The sequence below is a fragment of the Salmo trutta genome, chromosome 29 (genome assembly GCF_901001165.1).
Source record: "Salmo trutta chromosome 29, fSalTru1.1, whole genome shotgun sequence".
Lineage (NCBI taxonomy): Eukaryota > Metazoa > Chordata > Actinopteri > Salmoniformes > Salmonidae > Salmo > Salmo trutta.
In genome coordinates, this window is record NC_042985.1 from 44706854 (window position 1) to 44729544 (window position 22691).

A 22691-nucleotide genomic window follows, 5' to 3' on the forward strand; every position below is an offset into this window, starting at 1 on the left:
GTGTGTCAGCAGTTACTGCAAGTGGAAGGCATTGATGCTATGGACTGGCCCGCCCGTTCCCCAGACCTGAATCCAATTGAGCACATCTGGGACATCATGTCTCGCTCCATCCACCAACGCCACGTTGCACCACAGACTGTCCAGGAGTTGGCGGATGCTTTAGTCCAGGTCTGGGAGGAGATCCCTCAGGAGACCATCCGCCACCTCATCAGGAGCATGCCCAGGCGTTGTAGGGAGGTCATACAGGCACGTGGAGGCCACACACACTACTGAGCCTCATTTTGACTTGTTTTAAGGACATTACATCAAAGTTGGATCAGCCTGTAGTGTGGTTTTCCACTTTAATTTTGAGTGTGACTCCAAATCCAGACCTCCATGGGTTGATAAATTGGATTTCCATTGATTATTTTTGTGTGATTTTGTTATCAGCACATTCAACTATGTAAAGAAAAAAGTATTTAATAAGATTATTTCTTTCATTCAGATCTAGGATGTGTTGTTTAAGTGTTCCCTTTATTTTTTTGAGGCTATGTAAAATACAAATTATTCATTAGGTTATGAATCGTTCTGGATTCCACTGTGCAAGAGTGGTTCCACTGTGCAAGAGGGGGTCCGTGGAGTTTTATGAACATCAAGGCAGACACGCAGTGAATTTGGATCCTAGGTCTAATTGGTTCATGCGGTGGATTAGTTTGTCAGCATGGTCAATAGAAGTGGTGGGTTTCTGTCAGCTAAGCACTCGGACAGTAGGGCGAGTTCAAGTGTGTTGTACATGAGCCCCAAGTCCATAACAAACTGTTTTGAGTACAGGCGTTTTAGCAACCCCTGATAGAGTTTAACTGCACCTGCTTCCTGACTCCCTGCGTCAACGATACAAGGTGGCTGTTCTTGTTAAGTCGGATTTAGCCCGCTCAAAGTGGTCAAGTCCCCAATCGACGGGCCTCTGCACACTCACCTACAGTTATTTAACATTTGTGCCGCTGTCAGAGAGAAGACAGGGAATTAACCATAATTTACAGTGCCTTCAGAATGTATTCACACACCTTGACTTTTTCCAAATGTGTTACAGCCTGAATTTAAAATGGATAACAGATTGTATTGTACCTGGCCTACACACAGTACCCCTATATGTCAAAGTGAAATTATGTTTTTTGAAATTGTTGCACTACCATCGGATCTATTGGCCAAGGTGCAATCACTGGAAAACAAACTCGATGATCTACGGTCGAGACTACCCTACCAACGGGACATTAAAAACTAATATCTTATGTTTCATCAAGTCGTGGCTGAACGACAACACGGATAATATATAGCTGGCTGGGTTTTCCGTGCATCGGCAGGACAGAGCAGCTACGTCTGGTAAGACGAGGGGCAGGGGTGTGTCTATTTGTCAATAACAGCTGGTGCGCAATGTCTAATATTAAATAATTCTTGAGGTATTGCTCACCTGAGTACCTCATGATAAGCTGTAGACCAAACTATCTACCTAGAGAGTTCGCATTTATATGATTCGTAGCCGTCTATTTACCACCACAAACCGATGCTAGCACTAAGACCGCACTCAATGAGCTGTATAAGGCCATAAGCAAACAAGAAAATGCTCATCCAGAAGTGGCGCTCCATTGCCCGAAGACTTTAATGCAGGCAAACTTAAATCCATTTTACCTCATTTCTACCAGCATGTCACATGTGCAATCAGAGGAAAAAAACTCTAGACCACCTTTACTCCACACACAGAGACGCATACAAAGCTTTCCCTCGCCCTCCATTTGGCAAATCTGACCATAATTCTATCCGCCTGATTCCTGCTTACACGCAAAAACTAAAGCAGGAAGTACCAGTGACTCACTCAATGCGGAAGTGGTCAGATGACGTGGATACAACGCTACAGGACTGTTTTGCCAGCACAGACTGGAATATGTTCCATGATTCATCCAATGGCATTGAGAAGAACACCACCTCAGTCACCGGCTTCATCAATAAGTGCATCGACAACGTCGTCCCCACAGTGACTGTATGTACATATCCCAACCAGAAGCCATGGATTACAGGCAACATCCGCATCGAGCTAAAGGCTAGAGCTGCCGCTTTCCAGGAGCGGGACACAAATCCGGACGCTTATAAGAAATCCCACTATGACCTCAGACGAACCATCAAACAGGCAACACGTCAATACAGGACTAAGATTGAATCCTACTAGTCCTACTCTGACGCTCATCGGATTTGGCAGGGCTAGAAAAATATTACGGACAACAAAGGGAAACCCAGCCGCGAGCTGCGCAGTGATGCGAGCCTACCAGATGAGCTTAATGCCTTTTATGTTCGTTTCGAGGCAAGCAACACTGAAGCATGCATGAGAGCACCAGCTGTTCTGGATGACTGTGGGATCACAGTCTCCGTAGCTGATGTGAGCAAGACCTTTACACAGGTCAACATTCACAAGGCCCAACGGATTACCAAGGCGTGTACTCAGAGCATGCGCGGACCAACTGGCAAGTGTCTTCACTGACATTTTCAACCTCTCCCTGAGTCTGTAATACCTTCATGTTTCAAGCAGACCACCATAGTCCCTGTGCCCAAGAATGCGAAGGTCACCTGCCTAAATGACTACCGCCCGTAGCACTCACGTCTGTAGCCATGAAGAGCTTTGAAAGGATGGTCATGGCTCACATCAACACCATCATTCTGGAAACCCTAGACCCACTCCAATTCGCATACCACCCCAACAGATCCATAGATGACTCAATCTCAATCGCACTCCACAGTGCTCTTTCCCACCTGGACAAAAGGAACACCTATGAAAGAATGCTATTCATTGACTACAGCTTAGCGTTCAACACCATAGTGCCCACAAAGCTCTTCACTAAGCTAAGGACCCTGGGACTAAACACCTCCCTCTGCAACTGGATCCTGGACTTCCTGACGGGCTGCCTCCAAGTTGTAAGGGTAGGCAACAACACATCTGCCACGCTGATCCTTAGTCCCCTCCTGTACTCCCTGTTCACCCACGACTGCATGGCCAGGCACGACTCCAACACCATCATTAAGTTTGCTGACAACACAACAGTAGGCCTGATCATCAACAATGATGAGACAGCCTATAGGGCTGGACTGGAGTTGCCCATTCCTGGCCTACAGTGTCCTCTGAAATTACATTTTAGGAATGCCCGTCTATGTGGTAGACCTACCGTTTGTAAAACACCAAACAAAAGACGTCCGGTCCAGACAGGACTAAAGAAAGACATCCAAAAGACATCGGCGTTTGTCCGTGCTTACTGGGGTGTAGCCTACCATGTTGGCCGAAATGGAATTTTATGAATGCCCATCCATGTGGTAGGCCCACCGTTTGTAAAACAGGCTGTTGCATTGGCTTTATTAGTCCTGATTCCTGTGACTAATCAATTTGACTATTTAAGCTCTGATATCAGCTACCCAACTTCATCAGGAGGAGTTATCCTAGGCCTATTTGCAATGTGTTTACACAGCAGGAAATACAGAAGTATTTCATTTTCGCTATGATCAGCTCGTGAAAAATTGAAGGATATAAACTTGAAACCACTGATCATGACAATTTAGACAAAAGGATAAAACTACTGAACAGCAGTTGTGAGTTGCCTGATTGTCCATTCAATATTGTCCATTTTTCTTTGACCTGTCCTGTTTTTAGGATATGTTGTTTGTTAACATGTCATTGCATTGTTTTTGGATTGGGCCAGATTAGGCTATTTGATCGAAAAAACCTGCATGATGTAAAAAGTTTCCATTTCATTGCATGTTCATACATTTTATTTCCAGCCTGTAGGCTACAGAATAGGCCGCATATTCTTTCTACCATCTGCTACATTATTTATGTTAGATCATTTCTTTGACGGAATGTCGGTGGAGCGCCACAGCGATACGTCTCCTCGTCAATCTGCCACCATAGACGGCCGCCTAATCCACAGGAGACGCTCAGCCTTTAACACCAAAGTACCCTCCAAGCTCATTATTAAGCTCGGGGCCCTGGGTCTGAACCCCACAAGGGTGCCCCCTCCTGTACTCTAGGTTCATGCTCAGCCCCCTCCTGTACTCGAGGCCACGCATGCCTCCAACTCAATCATCAAGTTTGCAGACGACACAACAGTGGTAGGCCTGTTTACCAACAATGACGAGACAACCTACAGGGAGGAGGTGAGGGCCCTGACGGAGTGGTGCCAGGAAAATAACATGTCCTTCAATGTCAACAAAACAAAGGAGCTGATCGTGGACTTCAGGAGACAGCAGAGGGAGCACGGCCCCATCCACATCAACGGGGCAGCAGTGGAGAAGGCAAAATATTGAAGTTGAGACTGGTGTTTTGCAGGTACTATTTAATGAAGCTGCCAGTTGAAGACTTGTAAGCCGTCTGTTTCACAAACTAGACACTCTAATGTACTTGTCCTCTTGCTCAGTTGTGCACCGGGGCCTCCCACTCCTCTTCCTATTCTGGTTAGAGCCAGTTTGCGCTGTTCTGTGAAAGGAGTAGTACACAGCATTGTATGAGATCTTCAGTTTCTTGGCCATTTCTCGCATGGAATAGCCTGACGGGGCCTCCCGGGTGGTGCAGTGGTGTAAGGCACTGCTACGCAGTGATAGCTGTGCCACCAGAGATTCTGGGTTCAAGCCCAGGCTCTGTCGCAGCCTGCCGGGAGGTCCATGGGGTGACACAATTGGCCCAGCGTCGTACGGGTTAGGGAGGGTTTGGCCGGCAGGGATATCCTTGTCTCATCGCGCACTAGCGACTCCTGTGGCGGGCTGGGCGCAGTGCACGCTGACCAGGTTGCCAGGTGTACAGTGTTTCCTCCGACACATTGGTGCGGCTGGCTTCCCGGGTTGGATGTGCGTTGTGTCAAGAAGCAGTGCAGTGTTTCGGAGGACACATGGCTCTCGACCTTCGCCTCTCCCGAGTCCATACGGGAGTTGCAGTGATGAGACAAGACTGTAACTACTACCAATTGGATACCACGAAATTGGGGAGAAAAAAGGGGTAAAAAAATTATAATAATAAAATAATAAACTGATGAGTTTCAGAAGAAAGTTCTTTGTTTCTAGCCATTTTGAGCCTGTAATCGAACCCACAAATGCTGATCCTCCAGATACTCAACTAGTCTAAAGAAGGCCAGTTTTACTGCTTCTTTAATCAGAACAACAGTTTTCAGCTGTGCTAACATAATTGCAAAAGGATTTTCTAATGATCAACTAGCCTTTTAAAATGATAAACTTGGATTAGCTAACACAATGTGCCATTGGAACACAGGAGTGATAATGGGCCTCTGTACGCCTATGTAGATATTCCATAAAAAATCTGCCGTTTCCAGCTACAATAGTCATTTACAACATTAACAATGTCTACACTCTATTTTTGATCAAGTTTATGTTATTTTTTCTTTCAAAAACAAGGACATTTCTAAGTGACGCCAAACGTTTGAACGGTAATGAACGGTAATGTATGTAATGTATGTGACCAATCAAATTTGATTTGATTTGACTAATGAGCAGGCTGCTTGCAATTGTTAAGGACTGGGGAGTTATTCAGGATAAAAAGTCAAAAGAATGGAGCAATGAGCAGGCAAAATCCTAGAGGAAAGCCTGGTTCAGTCTGCTTTCCACCAGACAATGAGAGATTAATTCACGTTTCAGCAGGACAATAACCCTAAAACACAAGGCCAAATCTACACTGGAGTTGCTTACCAAGAAGACAGTGAATGTTCCTGTGTGGCCAAGTTACAATTTTCACTTAAATCTGCTTGAAAATCTATGGCAAGACTTGAAAATTGGACAGAGCTTGAAGAATTTTTAAAAGAATAATGGGCAACTACTATACAATTCAAGTGTGCAAAGCTCTTAAGAGACTTACCCAGAAAGACTCACAGCTGTAATTGCTGCCGAAGGTGATTCTAAAATGTACTGACTCAGGAGTGTGAATACTTATGTAAATTAAATATTTCTGTATTTAATTTTCAATACATTTGAAAAAAATCTAAAAACATGATATCACTTTTTCATTATGGGGTATTTTGTGTAGATGGGTGAGAATTCAGAATTTTGAATTCAGACTGAAACACAATAAAATGTGGTATAAGTCAAGGGGTTTGAATACTTTCTGAAGGCACTGGACCTACCTATAGGCTGCTATAGCCTACATATTTATTTTGATTGTCATTCTATCATTTTTATGGAATTTCTATTTAGAATTTATCAGAATACGTTTCCTATAAATATTTTTACCAACCCTGTGCTACGGCAGCACTGCGTCCCTGAATGCCAATAAAGTTTTCAATTCGACTTTCAAAAGCAGTTCATACACAGAACATGTAAGAATGAACTTCATAGCCTGATTGGCTAGAGAGTGCATTATTTCCCTATAATGTACAGTATAATTCAATGGCTATGAAGTTTATTCTTACATGTTCTATGTCGATTTTCATATAATAGCGAGCTACTATAGGAAGACTGATGGTTTGGTTCGCTAAGCTAGCAAGTCTGTTTGCTTGGTTACCAAGGCAACTACTGTTGCTATCTAGTAAACTTGCTAGCTACTTCAGTGGATGTTGAACACATTTCTATCAGCAAATGAAAACATTTCTAGCAGCAAATAATAGCCTTAGTATAAGCAGGATAATCAACTTGTGTAAGTGTTCTCTGCAAAATAATGCAACTCGGTGGAAGGTAAGTGGCACACACCTTCCACTTCATGCATTATTTTCCATAGAATTCATTGGTTATCCATTAAATATTATATACAGTGAGCTCCAAAAGTATTGGGACAGTGACACCTTTTTTTGTTTTGGCTCTGTACTCCAGCACTTTGGATTTGACTAAAGTAGGGACTAATTAACTTATATGTTTATTAAAGTAGTCAAAAGTTGAGTATTTGGTCCCATATTACTGGCACGCAATGATTACATCAAGCGTCTGACTTTTAATGATGAGTGAGAAGTTACAGACACACAAATATTATACACCCAAGACATGCTAACCTCTCACCATTACAGAAACAGGGGAGGTTAGCATTTTTTGGGGGGGTATGATATTTATGCCTCTAACTTTCTCCATCATTATTTACGATTCAGTCAGGATTATCTATAATCATGGTACCATCCACATTCATGTTAGAAACATATTATATTCTTATTTACAATAAAAGTAGCGCCAAAATGACACAATACATTATTTACCATTCATTTCTATTGGGAACATAATAATCTGAAACACAAACAAAACAAACAGCAAATGCATCTAACAAGTTTGAAGACTCACAAGCTTGATGTAATCATTGCGTGCTAGGAATATGGGACAAATGCTAAACTTTGGACTACTTTAATAAACATATAAGTTAATTAGTGCCAACAGTTTTGGTCCCCTAAAATGGGGGGACTATGTACAAAATGTCCTAAATGACACATAAAAAAAAACTGTTAAGTATATTGAGACCTGGGTTCAAATAGTAGGCCTATTTTGATTTATTTCAAAAACTTTAACTGCGCTTGATTGAGCCGGTCTGGCGCACTGTAACCAATGGAATAGTCCCTAACGTTCAATCCCTGCCCATTTTGCATTTCGTTCAGGCAGGCTCAATCCAATGCTCAAAGAATATGAAAGTAAATGAAATACTATCTGATACAAGTGTTAGTATTGCTATGGAACCTGAGTTGAGTGAAAGCCCCCTCCATAGCGCTGGTCCTGGGTCAGCCAGTTGATGATGGGCAGGGCGTAGTTGTGTTTGGCTTTGATCAAGCCTGTGAGTAGGACGTAGGAGGTGGTCTCCACGGTCTGGGCCGATACCTTGTCAGGCTTTAGCGGGTTCTGACTGGCATCTATCTCATGCCAGTAGCGATATTCAACTGGGTTTCCTTCACAAGAAGACACAAGAGTACAGACATCACAAGATTATACTGATAATTTGGAGCTACAGTATGTTCTACATTGAATTCTAAAATGTATCCAGTAATCTTCGCCTCAGATTCCACACTACTTCGTACCTTTTTCCCTGGCTTGCTTCTCAAGGCTCTCATACAGGATCACGGATTGCATGCTGTCCCTGTCGTCCAGTGTGAGAGCATAGGCAGCCACAGCTTTCGCATACAGGCTTTTCACCCGGGGAGCATGATCAGAGATGTAGCCTGCAGCACGTTTCAGAGCCTGACTAAACTCCTGAGGATAATCACACAAGTCTAGGTTACCACATGGTACTGGAAATATTAGAGCCTATATTTGATAGCCTACTTCCACATTTGCTATAGCCTCACCAGCAAGCCACACTTTTCCACCGCCATGGCAGTCTTGATTCCAATCATGACGAAGGATGTGAAGAAGACTGATTGATCCACGGGATCTACACTTGCACCCTGTACTCTGGGAGATGTGGAGAATTCACGGAAGGAACCATCCTCATTTTGAGCCTGGTTGATTAGCCAGAAGATGGAGTTAGACAGCATGTCACTGTCTACTTTGACGTATTTGTCTACCTGTCCCAAAGTCTTCACCACAAGAGCTGTTAACCTACAGGAGAGTCGGTCACACAACAACACAACAAGGTGAGGTGCATGAGACAGCGCCCTGAGTTTCCTCTAGCCTAGTTGCTGACCCATACTGTATGTACTGTATATATATGCTGACTGACAGCAAGAAGGACAACAGAAAGATGACAAAACATCATTGTTTGGCTACATTTACACAGGCAGCTCAATTCTTAAATGTTTCCCACAAATTGGACTTTGACCAATCACATTAGATATTTTTTCAGAGCGGATCTGCTCAAAAGACCAATTAGTGAAAAAACTATCCGAATTGGGCTGTGGCATGACAATGATAGGGAAGTTGGCTACAGCACACAGTATGGGACCAGGCACTGTCTGTTCAACCCTATACCAAGCAGCAGACTCACCATGTACTAGCCTCCTTGTCTTTCCACATGCTGTAACTAAATTCACGAGGCCTCTTAAAAGATAGGATGCTTGTGATGCCTTAATGACACAGAACAAAAAAAAAACACAATTGAGCAACACCAATTCAAATCTCATGAAACAAAAATATTACAATTTTATTTAACCTTTGTTTTACCAAATGTTGAAGTTAGGAAACTTTTTTGCAAGGAGGACTTAGCAAACAAAGGAGCAAGGGATTCTAAACAACATGTTCCTGTAGAGCAGGATAAGTAATGTAATGTGTTCACATTTGTATTTTAGAGAAACAATAAGTGTAAAAAAACAACAAAAAAATAGTAAATCTCCCACCCTCTCTGATCTTCCTCTTAAGCTCCAGGGGACTGTTGTGTTCCTCTAGGCCCATGATGTTCCAACGGCTCGTGGTCTCCAGGTAGTGGTAGACAAAGTAGATGGGGAGGACTCTCATGATCTCGCCCTCAGCAGAGCCACTGGGTAGGTTGACAAGCTGGCGCAGGCCATCGGGGTTGTTCAAGATAGCCAGTACCTCTCCCAAAATCTCACCTAAAAGATGTGGTGAGGAGGATACAGGCTCATTTAAATGCAAGATGGAGAGGGAGGAAAAGGAAGGAGTGATAACAATTAGACACAATAACAAAGATTACGATAATGAAGTAAGATTAGGCTATGAAATTACGATTTCTCCAATTATTTTAGGGTAAATAAAGAGCAACTGGGTGCAATTCACAAATCATACAGCACAACTTATTGATATGAACTTAAAGACATGATCAATAATTTGATATTGTACAGTTTCAGAAATTATACACATTTGTATAATTTCTGCTGTTGAAGTTCTGCCACATTTGAGGAAACAAATAGATATCACAGTGCAACCTCTATAGCATACCATATCATTACAATGGAATAGAATAAAATACCATTAATAGTAAGGAGACGTTCCACAGAGGTCTTAGGCACCAGTTGTGAAGGAATGCTATTACTGAGTTCTACCTTTCTGTTGGCGGGGCCTGATACACACAACACAGAACATACATCAGCAGTTAGGAGAAATTATATCAACAATGGTCAACAATTTGAATGTCTATGTGTGGAACATGTGCATCCAATGGAATGCTTTGTTCATCAATTTGTTTTGTTTTTCCAAGAAAAGACAGCCCAGCATTACAGAGGGCATATTTATTGTTTAGGAATGATGATCCACAGGAGGCTGGTGAGGGGAGGACGGCTCATATTAATGGCTGGAATGGAGTAAATGTAATGGAATCAAACACATGGAAACCATGTGTGTGAAGTGCTCGATACCATTACATTTATTCCGTTCCAGCCAATACTATGAGCCTGTCCTCCACAATTAAGGTGCCACTAGCCGTCTGTGATAGAGATAGAGATTAAGCAAGCAGAACCATGACAGAGGTTTGGAGAGTATACTAAGAAAGATATTATGTACTGTATATCTGCAATAGCTTTGGGACACAACATCGGGAGTCTGTGTATTGGTTGAACTCCCTGAGTTGTGCATCTTTCTGGTGGGTGGCAATGGAAAATAACCCAACCACAATATAGCCGGCTTAACCACCCAAAGAAATCCTGTCTACAAAGGCATATGTATAATCTCTAGGAACTCTACTTACAGTCTAAAGTGAAATGTGTCCAACTTTTGTCCGAACCACATCATATTCCTGCTGAGTTAAACATTACACCATGTACTTCACGTGACACTTCCTACCACAAAATCTACCATATGGAGGTTCGGACAAAAGTTGGATTCTGTTGTTGAGTTGTTAGCGAGGGATACATTTCACTTTACGTCTGGTAAGTAGAGTTCCTACAGATTATACATATGCCTTTGTTGGCTTCTGTTGACAGGAAAAGTTTTTTTGGTGAAGCAGGATATATTGTGGTAGGGTTATTTTTCTTCACCACACACCAGAACGATGCACAACTCAGGTCCAATACACAGACTGCCGATGTTGAGTCCCAGCACTAATGTGAAATAGCTTTGAGCTCATACCATAAAGACCCTGTGGGTCCAGTTTTCCTCCGCTGAGGTCCTCGGTCCTGATGCCTTCAGGCTGGTAAAAAGACAGATAATACACAGCTTTTAAAACATCATACTGTCATATACTGTACATAATATACTGAACGTACTGTGTATGTAATCACAATATTCATTAGGTAGTTGCAACGATGTTAAAGAGATATATTACTGAAAAAACATATATTATAGTTTTTTTTCGATGCAGTCAATGTTTTGCATGTCATCAGTTTTCAAGATAGAGCACTTAGTAAAAATCTAAAAGTGTGATGATGATGTATTTTGTGTCAGTTCCATTTTGCATCATCATCACCCCTTTTGTTTTGTCATATCCTCAATAATACCAGAGGGTTTGCAACTGTATAATGGTGCGGATGACGCTCATTCTAATACAGTTAAGTGCAGAAGTAGCAGCAGTTGAACTAGTCGCCTATAAGCTTACCACTACACGGATCGTCTTCACAATTTGGTCGTTGAGCCTTAGCTTGTCAGTGCGTAAGGTGAATGTGAGAGTGTGACTCCCCACTTCCAAGGCCATGAGAGTGAAGGTGACAAGACCAACTGAGCCGCTTTCCAACAGAGTGGTCTTGTCACAGTTGGTAGTCTTTATGCCGTCATCTTTTGTTGGTTTTCCTTGGAAGAGGCACACCCCTGCCCCAGCGGTCAGAGTTACACAATACTAGCCACGGATGATACAGACAGAAAGAAGAATGGAAGCAATAAGATGTAAGTAAATCAGTGCTTAAAATGGGCAGGTATACACCGGTACTGAATACCAGTAACTCAATTTTTGACTGCTTGAGTACCGGCACATTCTATAGAATATTGTCTTAACAAAAAAGAGTACTACTGGCCCTTATTTCATTCCACTTCAAGCACATCATAAAATCATCAAAATATGCATTATATGATAAATGTTCTCAATCCTAATTACATAAATAATGCCAGGTATTTTTTTATTATTATTTTCAATGCATTTCAATAGAACCTCTTTTACTGGCTTCACCTTAATATTGTCTTCTGCCTGGTTATAGACGGAGCCTCGCAGCTCGATCTGCTCTCCACGCACCATGGAATAGGGCAGGGGCACATCTACACTCACTGCCTGAGTAACTGAGACCTTGATGGGGTCCGCCACACAGATCCCTGACCTCCCTGGGAAGAATAAGAAAAACATTAACAACAAAACCGGGGTGACCAAGGGTTGATTCACTCTACTGTTTTGAGCCAAGCTTTGCTGGCCTGGCTACACAACTAAAATGGCAGCGGGGAGCCATGTAGCTCATACAGGAGTGCTACAGGAGTGATAAAGGTCTAGTGACCAATTTAAAAAAGATATATATTGTGATTTATCAGGAGTGCTGAATCACCCACAGCAACCCTACTTCCCTCGGCTATGACAACTACCATAGTTGCTGGAACTGTGCTGGAAAGGACAATGTGTAGAGAAAATACTAGAGCCTGCATGGTATGGTTCAGGTTGGCACAATGTGGGAAAGGGGTACAACTGACTGTGTAGAACAGTGGCTAAGGACTCCAGCAAAGATAGTTGCTATTATATGGATGAACAAATAAATAAGATTAAGATTGCTTGGTGTGTTGAATGACTGTGGTAAATGTACCTAATTTCTCCTGTGCGTGGTGCTAGGCGTCAGTGTTTGTTCACCAACTTACCCTCCTTCTTGAACACGCCAACAGCTTTTATCTCCCAAGTGGTCAGAGAGTCTGGGAGATTTCTGTTCAAGGTCATCTGCCCTGACCTAGTTGATGACAACAGTAACACACTTACTTGGCCTCAGGTCAACCAAGACACAAGGGCCACTGGGCTAGCACACTCCCCTTTTAGATGCTGTTAGATAACAGTACAGTCAATGAACATAGAGAATACACATGATAAATCTGTCTTTCAGTTTTGTCTCAAGTAACTTACTTTGCATTAATTGTCAACCTTAATGTTCCATATTTAATATCTCTTCCAGGTAAGAAGATATATTGCATTTATAGTTTGTTTAGATTTTTTTATGCTATGCCAAGAACCTTTGTTTTTCTCACCTGACTGGTTGTACTTCCCATAGCCAGCTCTCTGGGAAGTAGCTGCGTATCTGAGTGGGCATCAGGTCAAAGAGAATAGCCATCTCTGCATAGAAAAGATTGTAAGTTAAAACACAACTATGCTAACCCTCAACATGGGGGACCCTCAGGGGTGCCTGCTAAGTCCCCTCCTGTACTCCCTGTTCACCTGCGACTGCATGACTCCAACACCATCATTAAGTTTGCTGATGATACAATGGAGCTCCCTGCCATCCAGGACATTGTGAACCAGAACAGGACCACAAAAAATCCACAGGACCACAACAGGGACTACCCATTGGGCACACACTGGTTGAATCAATGTTGTTTCAACGTAATTTGCCAATGTATTGTGACATGGAATCACTCCGAATTTACTTTCACATACAGATTGTACAAGAAAGATTTGAGGAGTTACTATTCAATGTTATTTATGTAGTCTATGCAAATTAGTATGGAAGCTGATCAATGTCAAAATGTGTTGACATGATAGCTCAGCTGAATTGTACACAGTTTGTTTCCAAAGTTAAGCAGAGTACATAGAGGTAGGCATCTGGATGGTGGACTTGTTCTCACTGATGTGCATTACCTCTCATACACCAGTAGAAGTCAATGTCCAGGCAGGAATCGTTGGACTGTGGCTTCAGATTTTATTTCAAGGTTGATAGCATGACATTGAAACAAGGACATTGATTCAAAAATAAAATGTTATTATCAACATTGAAACAAGGGCAAATCAAATGTGTGCCCCGTTTCAAGAAACTCTGCGTATGTCGCACGTCACTACTTCCCAGGAGAGGCATTTGAATGTTTATTTTTATTTTTATCGAAATACATTTTTGGGCAGAAATGCCTTCTGGAACATATGAACTTACATATGCCTTAATTTGTATGCCATCTGTAAATAATTGGTTTAGCCAGGGAAAAATACAGGAACCTTCCCGCTAGCCATGATTGGCTGAGATAATGGATTGGCTGGACATGCCGAGAGATGAGTTTGGAGAATGCTTCTATAACGTGAACTGCTAAGTATGTGTGGATAATCCGGTCTACTGAAGCTTTTTTTTTTAAGATTTCATGAATAACTGAAAAAGTTTTGCTACTGCTCTCAACATTGTTGCCCTGAAGTTAATAGCGCTATCGACAAAGCTCAGTGGGAAAATGTTGTGATGGACTACTTTCTGGAGGTTGATCGTGCCATGCTGACTCTTTCTGACTGAAAATTAATCAGACAATGAGGAAATCCCTGATTTAGGTAAAAACATTTTAATTGAACCAGACATTGTAGTCTTCTGATGACAATGGTGGGGAAGAAACGGTATCGTTGTCACGGAAGAAGTTGACCGAGTTTTGAAATCAGTGGAATGCTCAGTGGAAGCAGAGAGATGATTGCCAAATGCAGAGAGTCCAAAAAGAGAACACAGAAAGAATTCTGTAGTAGAAAACACCTGTCTACGGATTACATCTTCAAACTAAGTGAAACCATGGCTTCCATGACAGAGGGAGAAGCGTTCATCCATAAGTGCCCAGCTACATTTTCAGATATTATACATTTCAAATTTTGTCAGAAAGTTGTTTTCATTGCAAGTTAAAGCGTACTGTTAGCTAGCTAGCTAACGTTAGCTGGCTGGCTCGCTAGCTAATGTTCTGTGTAGGATCTGTGTAGGAGCTCTAGAAAGCAGCCCCAGTTCCCGAGTTGGAATTCCAAGTTGGAAGACCATTCAAATCGATTTTTCTCAGTCAGAGTTTTTTTTTTATGGGATTATGGTTAACTGTTTAGCTTGCTAGCTAGCTACATTTCTAAACAAAAGACTCCACTATGCAAGTAACCATCTAACTGTACCGTTTACACCTTCAGTATCCTGTGCATGTGACAAATAAACTTGATATAGTGTGATTACCAGAGACGGTAATGTAGAAAATAGTAAAAATAAAGAAAAACCCTTGAATGAGTAGGTGTGTGCAAACCATTGACTGGTACTGTATGTGACCCACCACCTGTATTCGGTCCTATTTAGCATTTTTTTTTACATTGGATCAAAGTAGAGACTCTGAGCTAGAAAATGGTATATCATGCACTGCAGTTGAGGAACAATGAGAAAGTAATTATGCTTTGACAAAAAGTTGTATTAAAAATAAACTTGATCTAGTTCTTACTTACAGGCTCTAACCAATAGTGCAAAAAAGGTATTAGGTGAACAATACATAGGCCAAGAACTAGATAAAGTTTATTTTTAATACAACTTTTTGTTACTACTATCAACCACTTTTAGTCTTGAAATCGTTGGTTGTGAACGATGCTGAATTGGTGAAGAAAAGGAGGAGCTCTCCAGTAGGTCTATCAAAACATTCACAGGCCATTTTCTCAAAAGTGGGGTTAAAAGTTTATCAACTTTCAAAGCATAATTACTTTCTCATTGTTCCTCAACTGCAGTGTATGACATACCATTTTCTAGCTCAGAGTCTCTACTTTGATCCAATGTAAAAAATGTTGCTAAATAGGACCGAATACAGGTGGTGGGTCACATACAGTACCAGTCAATGGTTTGGACACACCTACTCATTCAAGGGTTTTTCTACATTTTTACTATTTTCTACATTGTAGAATAATAATGAAGACAACAAAAATTTGAAATGACACATGTGGAAACATGTAGTAACCAAATAAGTGTTAAACTAATATATATAAATATATTTAATATTTGAGATTATTCAAAGTAGCCACCCTTTGCCTTGATGACAGCTTTGCACACTCTTGGCATTCTGTCAACCAGCTTCATGAAGAATTATTTTCCAACACTCTTGAAGCAGTTCCCACATATCCTGAGCACTTGTTGGCTGCTTTTCCTTCACTCTGCGGTCCAACTCATCCCAAACCATCTCAATTAGGTTGAGGTCGGGTGATTGTGGAGGCCAGATCATCTGATGCAGCACTCCATGACTCTCCTTGATCAAATAGCCCTCACACAGCATGGAGGTGTGTTTTTGGCCATTGTCCTGTTGAAAAACAAATGATAGTCCCACTAAGCACAAACCAGATGGGATGGTGTATCGCTGTAGAATGCTGTAGTAGCCATGCTGGTTAAGTGTGCCTTGAATTCTAAATAAATCACTGACAGTGTCACCAGCAAAGCACCCCCACACCATCACACCTCCTCCTCCATGCTTCACGGTGAGAACCACACATCCAGAGATCATCCGTTCACCTACTCTGCGTCTCACAAAGACTTGGCGGTTGGAACCAAAAATCTCAAATTTGGACTCATCAGGACAAAGGGCAGATTTCCACCGGTCTAATGTCCATTGCTCGTGTTTCTTGGCCCAAGACAGTTTCTTGGTGTCCTTTTGTTGTGGTTTCCATGAAGGCTTGATTCACGCAGTCTCCTCTGAACAGTTGATTTGATCTGTCTGTTACTTGAACTCGGTGAAGCATTTATTTGGGCTGCGATCTGAGGTGCAGTTAACTCTAATGAACTTATCCTCTGCAGCAGCGGTAACTGTGGGTCTTCCTTTCCTGTGGTGGTCCTCATGTGAGCCATTTTCATCATAGCGCTTGATGGTTTTTGCGATTGCACTCGAAGAAACGTTCAAAGTTCTTGACATTTTCCACATTGACTGACCTTCATGTCTTAAAGTAAAGATGAACTGGCGTTTCTCTTTACTTATTTGAGTTGTTCTTGCCATAATATGGAATTGGTATTTTACCAAATAGGGCTATCTTCTGTATACCACCCCTACCTTGCCACAAGACAGCTGATTGGCTCAAATGCATTAAGAAGGAAAGAAATTACACAAATTAAGTTTTAACAAGGCACACCTGTTAATTGAAAGAATCTAAAATATAAAAAATATTTAGATTTGTTCAACACTTTTTGGGTTATTACATGATTCCATATGTGTTATTTCATAGGTTTGATGTCTTCACTATTATTATACAATGTAGAAAAAGGTAAGAATAAAGTAAAACCCTTGAATGAGTAGGTGTGTCCAAACTTTTGACTGATACTGTAGTTCTGATGATTATGTTGAAATGAGGTTGATGTAACAACCTGTTAGTCAGGTTAAGTCAATGTATTAAAGTTTAAGTGTTAACCTAATTTATATATTTACAACGTTGGTTGAAATGAGATGAAAACAGTTGTGGTTAATTACTTTTTTCAAATCCAATGTATTTTCTATGTTGATTCCACGTCACAATAAGTTGACACATTACGTTAAAACAACATTGAGTCAACCAGTGTGTGCCAAAAATCTATAATTTCTCATAAAGTGTGCACTTGTGCCACCTTCACACATATTTAAAAGAATTTGCGTCATATTTCTTATACCAATCCATGAAAGGAAGTAAACTGTCACGGCTGTTCGAAGGATTGGACCAAGATGCAGCGTTTTCGTAGTTCCACATATTTATTAAAAGTGAAACTGAATGCAATATACTAATAACTTGAAAATAGGAAAACAACAAACCGTGACGCAGAGAGGACAACACACAACTCAAAAGACAATAACCCACCAAAAACATGCAGAAACACCCCTACTAAATATGACCTCCAATCAGAGGCAACGAGGACCAGCTGCCTCCAATTGAAGGTCAACCCAATAAAACCCAACATAGAAATAGACAAACTAGAACTACAACATAGAAATAGAAAACATAGAAGAAACACAAAAACACCCCCGGTCACGCCCTGCCCTACACTACTATAGAAAATGACATCTTACTAAGGTCAGGACGTGACATAAACAAGTGCACACTTTGGAAGAAAGGATAGATTATTGTGATTCAAGGAATATCACATTAACAAGAAGAAGTTTTGTGTCAACATAATCATAGGGGCTGTGATTGCCATCCAAAATATGCACTCACCAACACGTGCCAAGACATGACCACTACTGGTTTGGAGAAGCTCTAGGCTGTAATCACAGCACTCAGTGAACACTGCACGACACTTCTTCGCATCACTGGATTGTTTAACCTTAAGTCTATTGGCACGGTGAGCACAGGTATCCAGGGTTGGGATTTGATGCAATCCCTGCCAGCAGCAGAAAAAATCCCTGCCATATTGTTTGGCTGTGGGACAGAGACACAGTTAGGGCCTTGATTTATCTCAACAAAGTACAGCTTTTTCATCGTAACATTTAGAATAAAAACAACATTTGTTGTGATGGGGAGTTAGCTCACTATTTACTTGCCTTTCTCTTTCTGTTGGTCATAAGAGAGGGCACGCTTTGGTCTCACAGAAGCAGTGCATGTGTCATCTGATGGAGAGAACATACATGGATAAAACTGTGTGTAAGGATGCTTATTCTCAATGACGCTTACATGTTCTCCAGTCCTCCGCGACTTTATCTGTGTCTGAAATGGCACCCCATTCCCTTTATAGTGCACTACTTTAGACCAAAGGGAATAGGGTGCCATTTCGGATGCAGACTGTGACAGACACTGTACATTACCTTCAGATTGGGAAGCCTGAGCATTTGCATTGGTCATAAAAGTGAGTCCAGTGAGACGGAAGACATCAGCGTTATCTTTGCCACCTCCTCCTCCACACCCTTGGTCACTTTGCTCAATGTGGCGGAGCACCTAAAGAAAGAAATAACAATGATTGTCACCTCAGCTTCTACATGCCGGCTTTTTGCTTTCTATGAAATGTGCCCAGTTCAAGTGTTCAGTGTTACATTTGGCGTAGTCGGCAGAATATTTATTTTTATCAATAAATCCCCATTACTAAGGTTCCATTCACCAGAGGAAATGCCATTCATCCTCTCCGCGCTAACCATGCTCAATAAGAGTTTGCTGGACTAACCTGTATAATGTACACTGTGTGTAATGCTGAATGCATCTTTTAACTCAGAGTGCCAAACACAGATGTAATTTTTTTATGTAATGGACAATAATTTTTTCTTAGCTAACAAGTTAAGCATGGCTGTTGTGTGTTTTCTGAGTCTTGAATGGTCTCACTCTTGTCACTGGGTCCTGGAGTGGGGCTCTAAGTGAGTAGACAGCAGTGTCAATAGCAGATAAGGCCACCAGGGAATCCTGCCCAGTTTTCACTTCAAATATCAGTTCATCCTTAGGCTTGTAATCCTTCTTACGAAATGAGAGCTCTGTCTAAGAGATAAACAAACAGATAATGTTCTGGTGAATAAAGATGGGGTATGCTCATTGTGAAAACACAAATGTTCTGTGCATTCTCAGCTTATTCACAGTTAAATGTGACAACACGATCAGGAATTAAGAGTTTTGAATGGGTTGTGGTGGAGGCGGAGCTACAGTACCTTAAGTCCATTGACACATTTGTCCTTGACGTCTATCCACACTGAGTCGGCAACCAGCTCAGGCGTCTTCTCCCCATGCAGTATGTAGTAGACTAGCAGGCGTATCGATGGCACCATGTCTGAGGTCACTGTGAAACTAATGGCTTGGGAACCTGTACCTTGGAAATGCTTCTCAGAAGCAAACTTCACTATCTTCCCCCTCGAGATGATCTGGCATAGAAGTCAGATAGGTAGGTCAAGAAGAGGTAAATTGTTAGAATTACAGAACATTTTTGGTCCTTATTTTGTTTTGTTATATTACCTTTTTTTTTACGCAAATAATTTTCTTTTTACTTTGACCTAATGGAGTATTATGTGTAGATCAGTGACAACAAATCCCAATTAAATCATTTTAAATCCCACTTGGTAACAAAACAAAATGTGAAAAAGCCCAAGAGGGGTGAATACTTATTATAGGCACTGTATGACTAGAAAACTAACATCACTTACCTGGTAGCTGAAAGTCTCAATTCGGAGGTAGCTGCGAGCATGGAAGTAGATTTGAATGCTGACATGTTGTCCAACTTGAAGGCCGGAGTAATCGGACGGCAAATCAATGTACAAGTAGCGTTCGTTGGGGGACGAGTATGCCTTGGCTTCAAGTGTATATTCCGCTTGATTACCGAAGGGTAACCTCTCATCAGCGGTCTTGAACTGAAACAACATTACAGCATTACATACATTCTATCACAAGCCTCACAAAACCAACAGAAAATAGAGCAAGCAAAAGATGTGTGGCATGTGCAGAGCCTGTGGTCTAACAATAACATGCCTGGCTTAGACACATTTAAACTCCCTCTCCCCACTGGAGACTGGGATTCAATCCCAGCTCCAACCTTTAAATCTGTTTCTCCCACATCCCTGTCTAAACAGTGTCAAAATACCTCCAGAAATATATATAAAGAAATAGATGTACACTACCGTTCAAAAGGTTGGGGTCACATAGAAATGGCCTTGTTTTTTTTAAAGAAAAGCAATTTTTTTGTCCATTAAAATAACATAAAATTGATCAGAAATACAGTGTAGACATTATTAATGTTGTAAATGACTATTGTAGCTGGAAACGGCTGTTTTTTTTTTAAAGGAATATCTATATAGGCGTACAGAGGCCCATTATCAGCAACAATCACTCCTGTGTTCCAATGGCACGTTGTCTAAGCTAATCCAAGTTTATAATTTTAAAGGCTAATTGATCATTAGAAAATCATTTTGCAATTATGTTAGCACATCTGAAAACTGTTGTTCTGATTAAAGAAGCAATAAAACTGGCCTTTAGACTAGTTGAGTATCTGGAGGATCAGCATTTGTGGGTTCGATTACAGGCTCAAAATGGCCAGAAACAAAGAACTTTCTTCTGAATCTCGTCAGTCTATTCTTGTTCTAAGAAATTAAGGCTATTCTATGCGAGAAATTGCCAAGAAACTGAAGATCTTGTACAACGCTGTGTACTACTCCCTTCACAGAACAGCGCAAACTTGCTCTAACCAGAATAGAAAGAGGAGTGGGAGGCCCCAGTGCACAACTAAGAAAGAGGACAAGTACATTAGAGTGTCTAGTTTGAGAAACAGACGCCTCACAAGTCCTCAACTGGCAGCTTCATTAAATAGCACCCACAAAACACCAGTCTCAACGTCAACAGTGAAGAGGCGATTCTGGGATGCTGGCCTTCTAGGCAGAGTTCCTCTGTCCAGTGTCTGTGTTCTTTTGCCCATCTTAATCTTTTCTTGTTATTGGCCAGTCTGAGATATGGCTTTTTATTTGCAACCCTGGCTAGAAGGCCAGCATCCCGGAGTTGCCTCTTCACTGTTGACGTTGAGACTGTTTTTTGCATGTACTATTTAATGAAGCTGCCAGTTGAGGACTTGTGAGGCATCTGTTTCTCAAACTAGACACTCTAGTGTACTTGTCCTCTTGCTCAGTTGTGCACCGGGGCCTCCCACTCCTCTTTCTATTCTGGTTAGAGACAGTTTACGCTGTTCTGTGAAGGGAGTAATACACAGCGTTGTACGAGATCTTCAGTTTCTTGACAGTTTCTCGCATGGAATAGCCTTAATTTCTCAAAAAAATAATAGACTGACGAGTTTCAAAAGAAAGTTATTTTTTGAGCCTGTAATCGAACCCACAAATGCTGATGTTCCAGATGATCAACTAGTCTAAATAAGGCCAGTTTTATTGCTTCTTTAAATCAGCACAACAGTTTTCAGCTGTGCTAACATAATTGCAAAAGGTTTTTCTAATGATCAATTAGCCTTTTAAAATGATAAACTTGGATTAGCTAACACAACGTGCCATTGGAACACAATAGTGATTGTTTCTGATAATGGGCCTTTGTAGATATTCCAACAAAAATCTGCCGTTTCCAGCTACAATAGTCATTTACAACATTAACAATATCTACACTGTATTTCAGATCAATTTGATGTTATTTTAATGGACAAAAAAATGTATTTTCTTTCAAAAACAAGGACATTTCTAAGTGACCCCAAACTTTTGAACAGTAGTGTATGTCAAGCTGCCTTCACTTAATCATACATTTAATGAGACTCAATCCACATTGGTACTTACAATAAATCTTGCACTCTCAACTTCTGAAGGAAGGTTGCAAATAAAAAGAGCAATCCCATCGTCGTTGGTCCTCTGACTGTTATCCACTGTCAGTGTAGAACAATGAAGTTTCTCGTCTACACCACGTTTGTTTTTGGTGAAGGAATTCACCAACCTCACTGGTACCAATGCCACAGGGTCCCCCAAATGGTCCTTGACCGACACCTGGTGGCAAAACCCCCATACAGTCTTATAAAAAAGGGTTCCAAAAGGGTTCTTTGCGGTGGGATAGGTATCTACCAAGACCTGTTTTCATCTGAAGAACCCTTTTTGGAAGACAAGGCTTCTTTATAAGGCAAAGGGTTCTACCTAGAACCTTTAAAGGGTGTATATAAAACAAGGGATGGTAGAGAAGGAAAGCCTTCTGCGGGCACCATAGTATTATTTTTCATTCTATTTGTTAACACTTGATCCCCAAAAAATAAACAATATGAATTTTAAACCAACAGTTTGCATAGTTCTTTTGAACGTTACGGACGTTTGTCGTTCTGAAACAATGGACTTTGACATCACTTGGGAACCAGTCAATCAACTACAGCATCCCAGTACGCAATAAATGTCCTCCCTCTTGCTATTTTCCTCTTTACGTATGCCCAAGGCTATACATTCTTTCCACCAGCAGGGGCGAGCAGAGTTTGCAGTTCAAGGTGTGATTTGCATCTCTGGCGAGTAACCCTTACTCATAGGACCGCAATAAGCCCTTGGCAGGCCGCTTTTGCTTCTATGCCATTTAGCCT

The 22691-nt window shown here is 41.3% G+C and overlaps 1 protein-coding gene across 2 annotated transcripts in view; it reads right to left on the reverse strand.

Annotated features, from left to right (window-relative positions):
• Positions 1 to 22691, reverse strand: part of c5 (complement component 5) — a 58526-nt gene that overhangs the window by 12669 nt on the left and 23166 nt on the right. For both annotated transcript variants that reach the window (XM_029722326.1, XM_029722325.1), the window contains exons 11-28: positions 21916 to 22119; positions 19801 to 20004; positions 19312 to 19521; positions 18995 to 19144; positions 18487 to 18616; positions 18226 to 18291; positions 17900 to 18103; positions 13015 to 13099; positions 12637 to 12722; positions 11969 to 12117; positions 11405 to 11641; positions 10939 to 10999; positions 9845 to 9934; positions 9255 to 9467; positions 8906 to 8984; positions 8268 to 8520; positions 8001 to 8172; positions 7666 to 7871 (exon numbers count right to left, since the gene is read on the reverse strand). In XM_029722326.1, the coding sequence (XP_029578186.1) occupies positions 7666 to 7871; positions 8001 to 8172; positions 8268 to 8520; positions 8906 to 8984; positions 9255 to 9467; positions 9845 to 9934; positions 10939 to 10999; positions 11405 to 11641; positions 11969 to 12117; positions 12637 to 12722; positions 13015 to 13099; positions 17900 to 18103; positions 18226 to 18291; positions 18487 to 18616; positions 18995 to 19144; positions 19312 to 19521; positions 19801 to 20004; positions 21916 to 22119 (2799 nt within the window). The remainder of the gene's footprint in view (positions 1 to 7665; positions 7872 to 8000; positions 8173 to 8267; positions 8521 to 8905; positions 8985 to 9254; positions 9468 to 9844; positions 9935 to 10938; positions 11000 to 11404; positions 11642 to 11968; positions 12118 to 12636; positions 12723 to 13014; positions 13100 to 17899; positions 18104 to 18225; positions 18292 to 18486; positions 18617 to 18994; positions 19145 to 19311; positions 19522 to 19800; positions 20005 to 21915; positions 22120 to 22691) is intronic.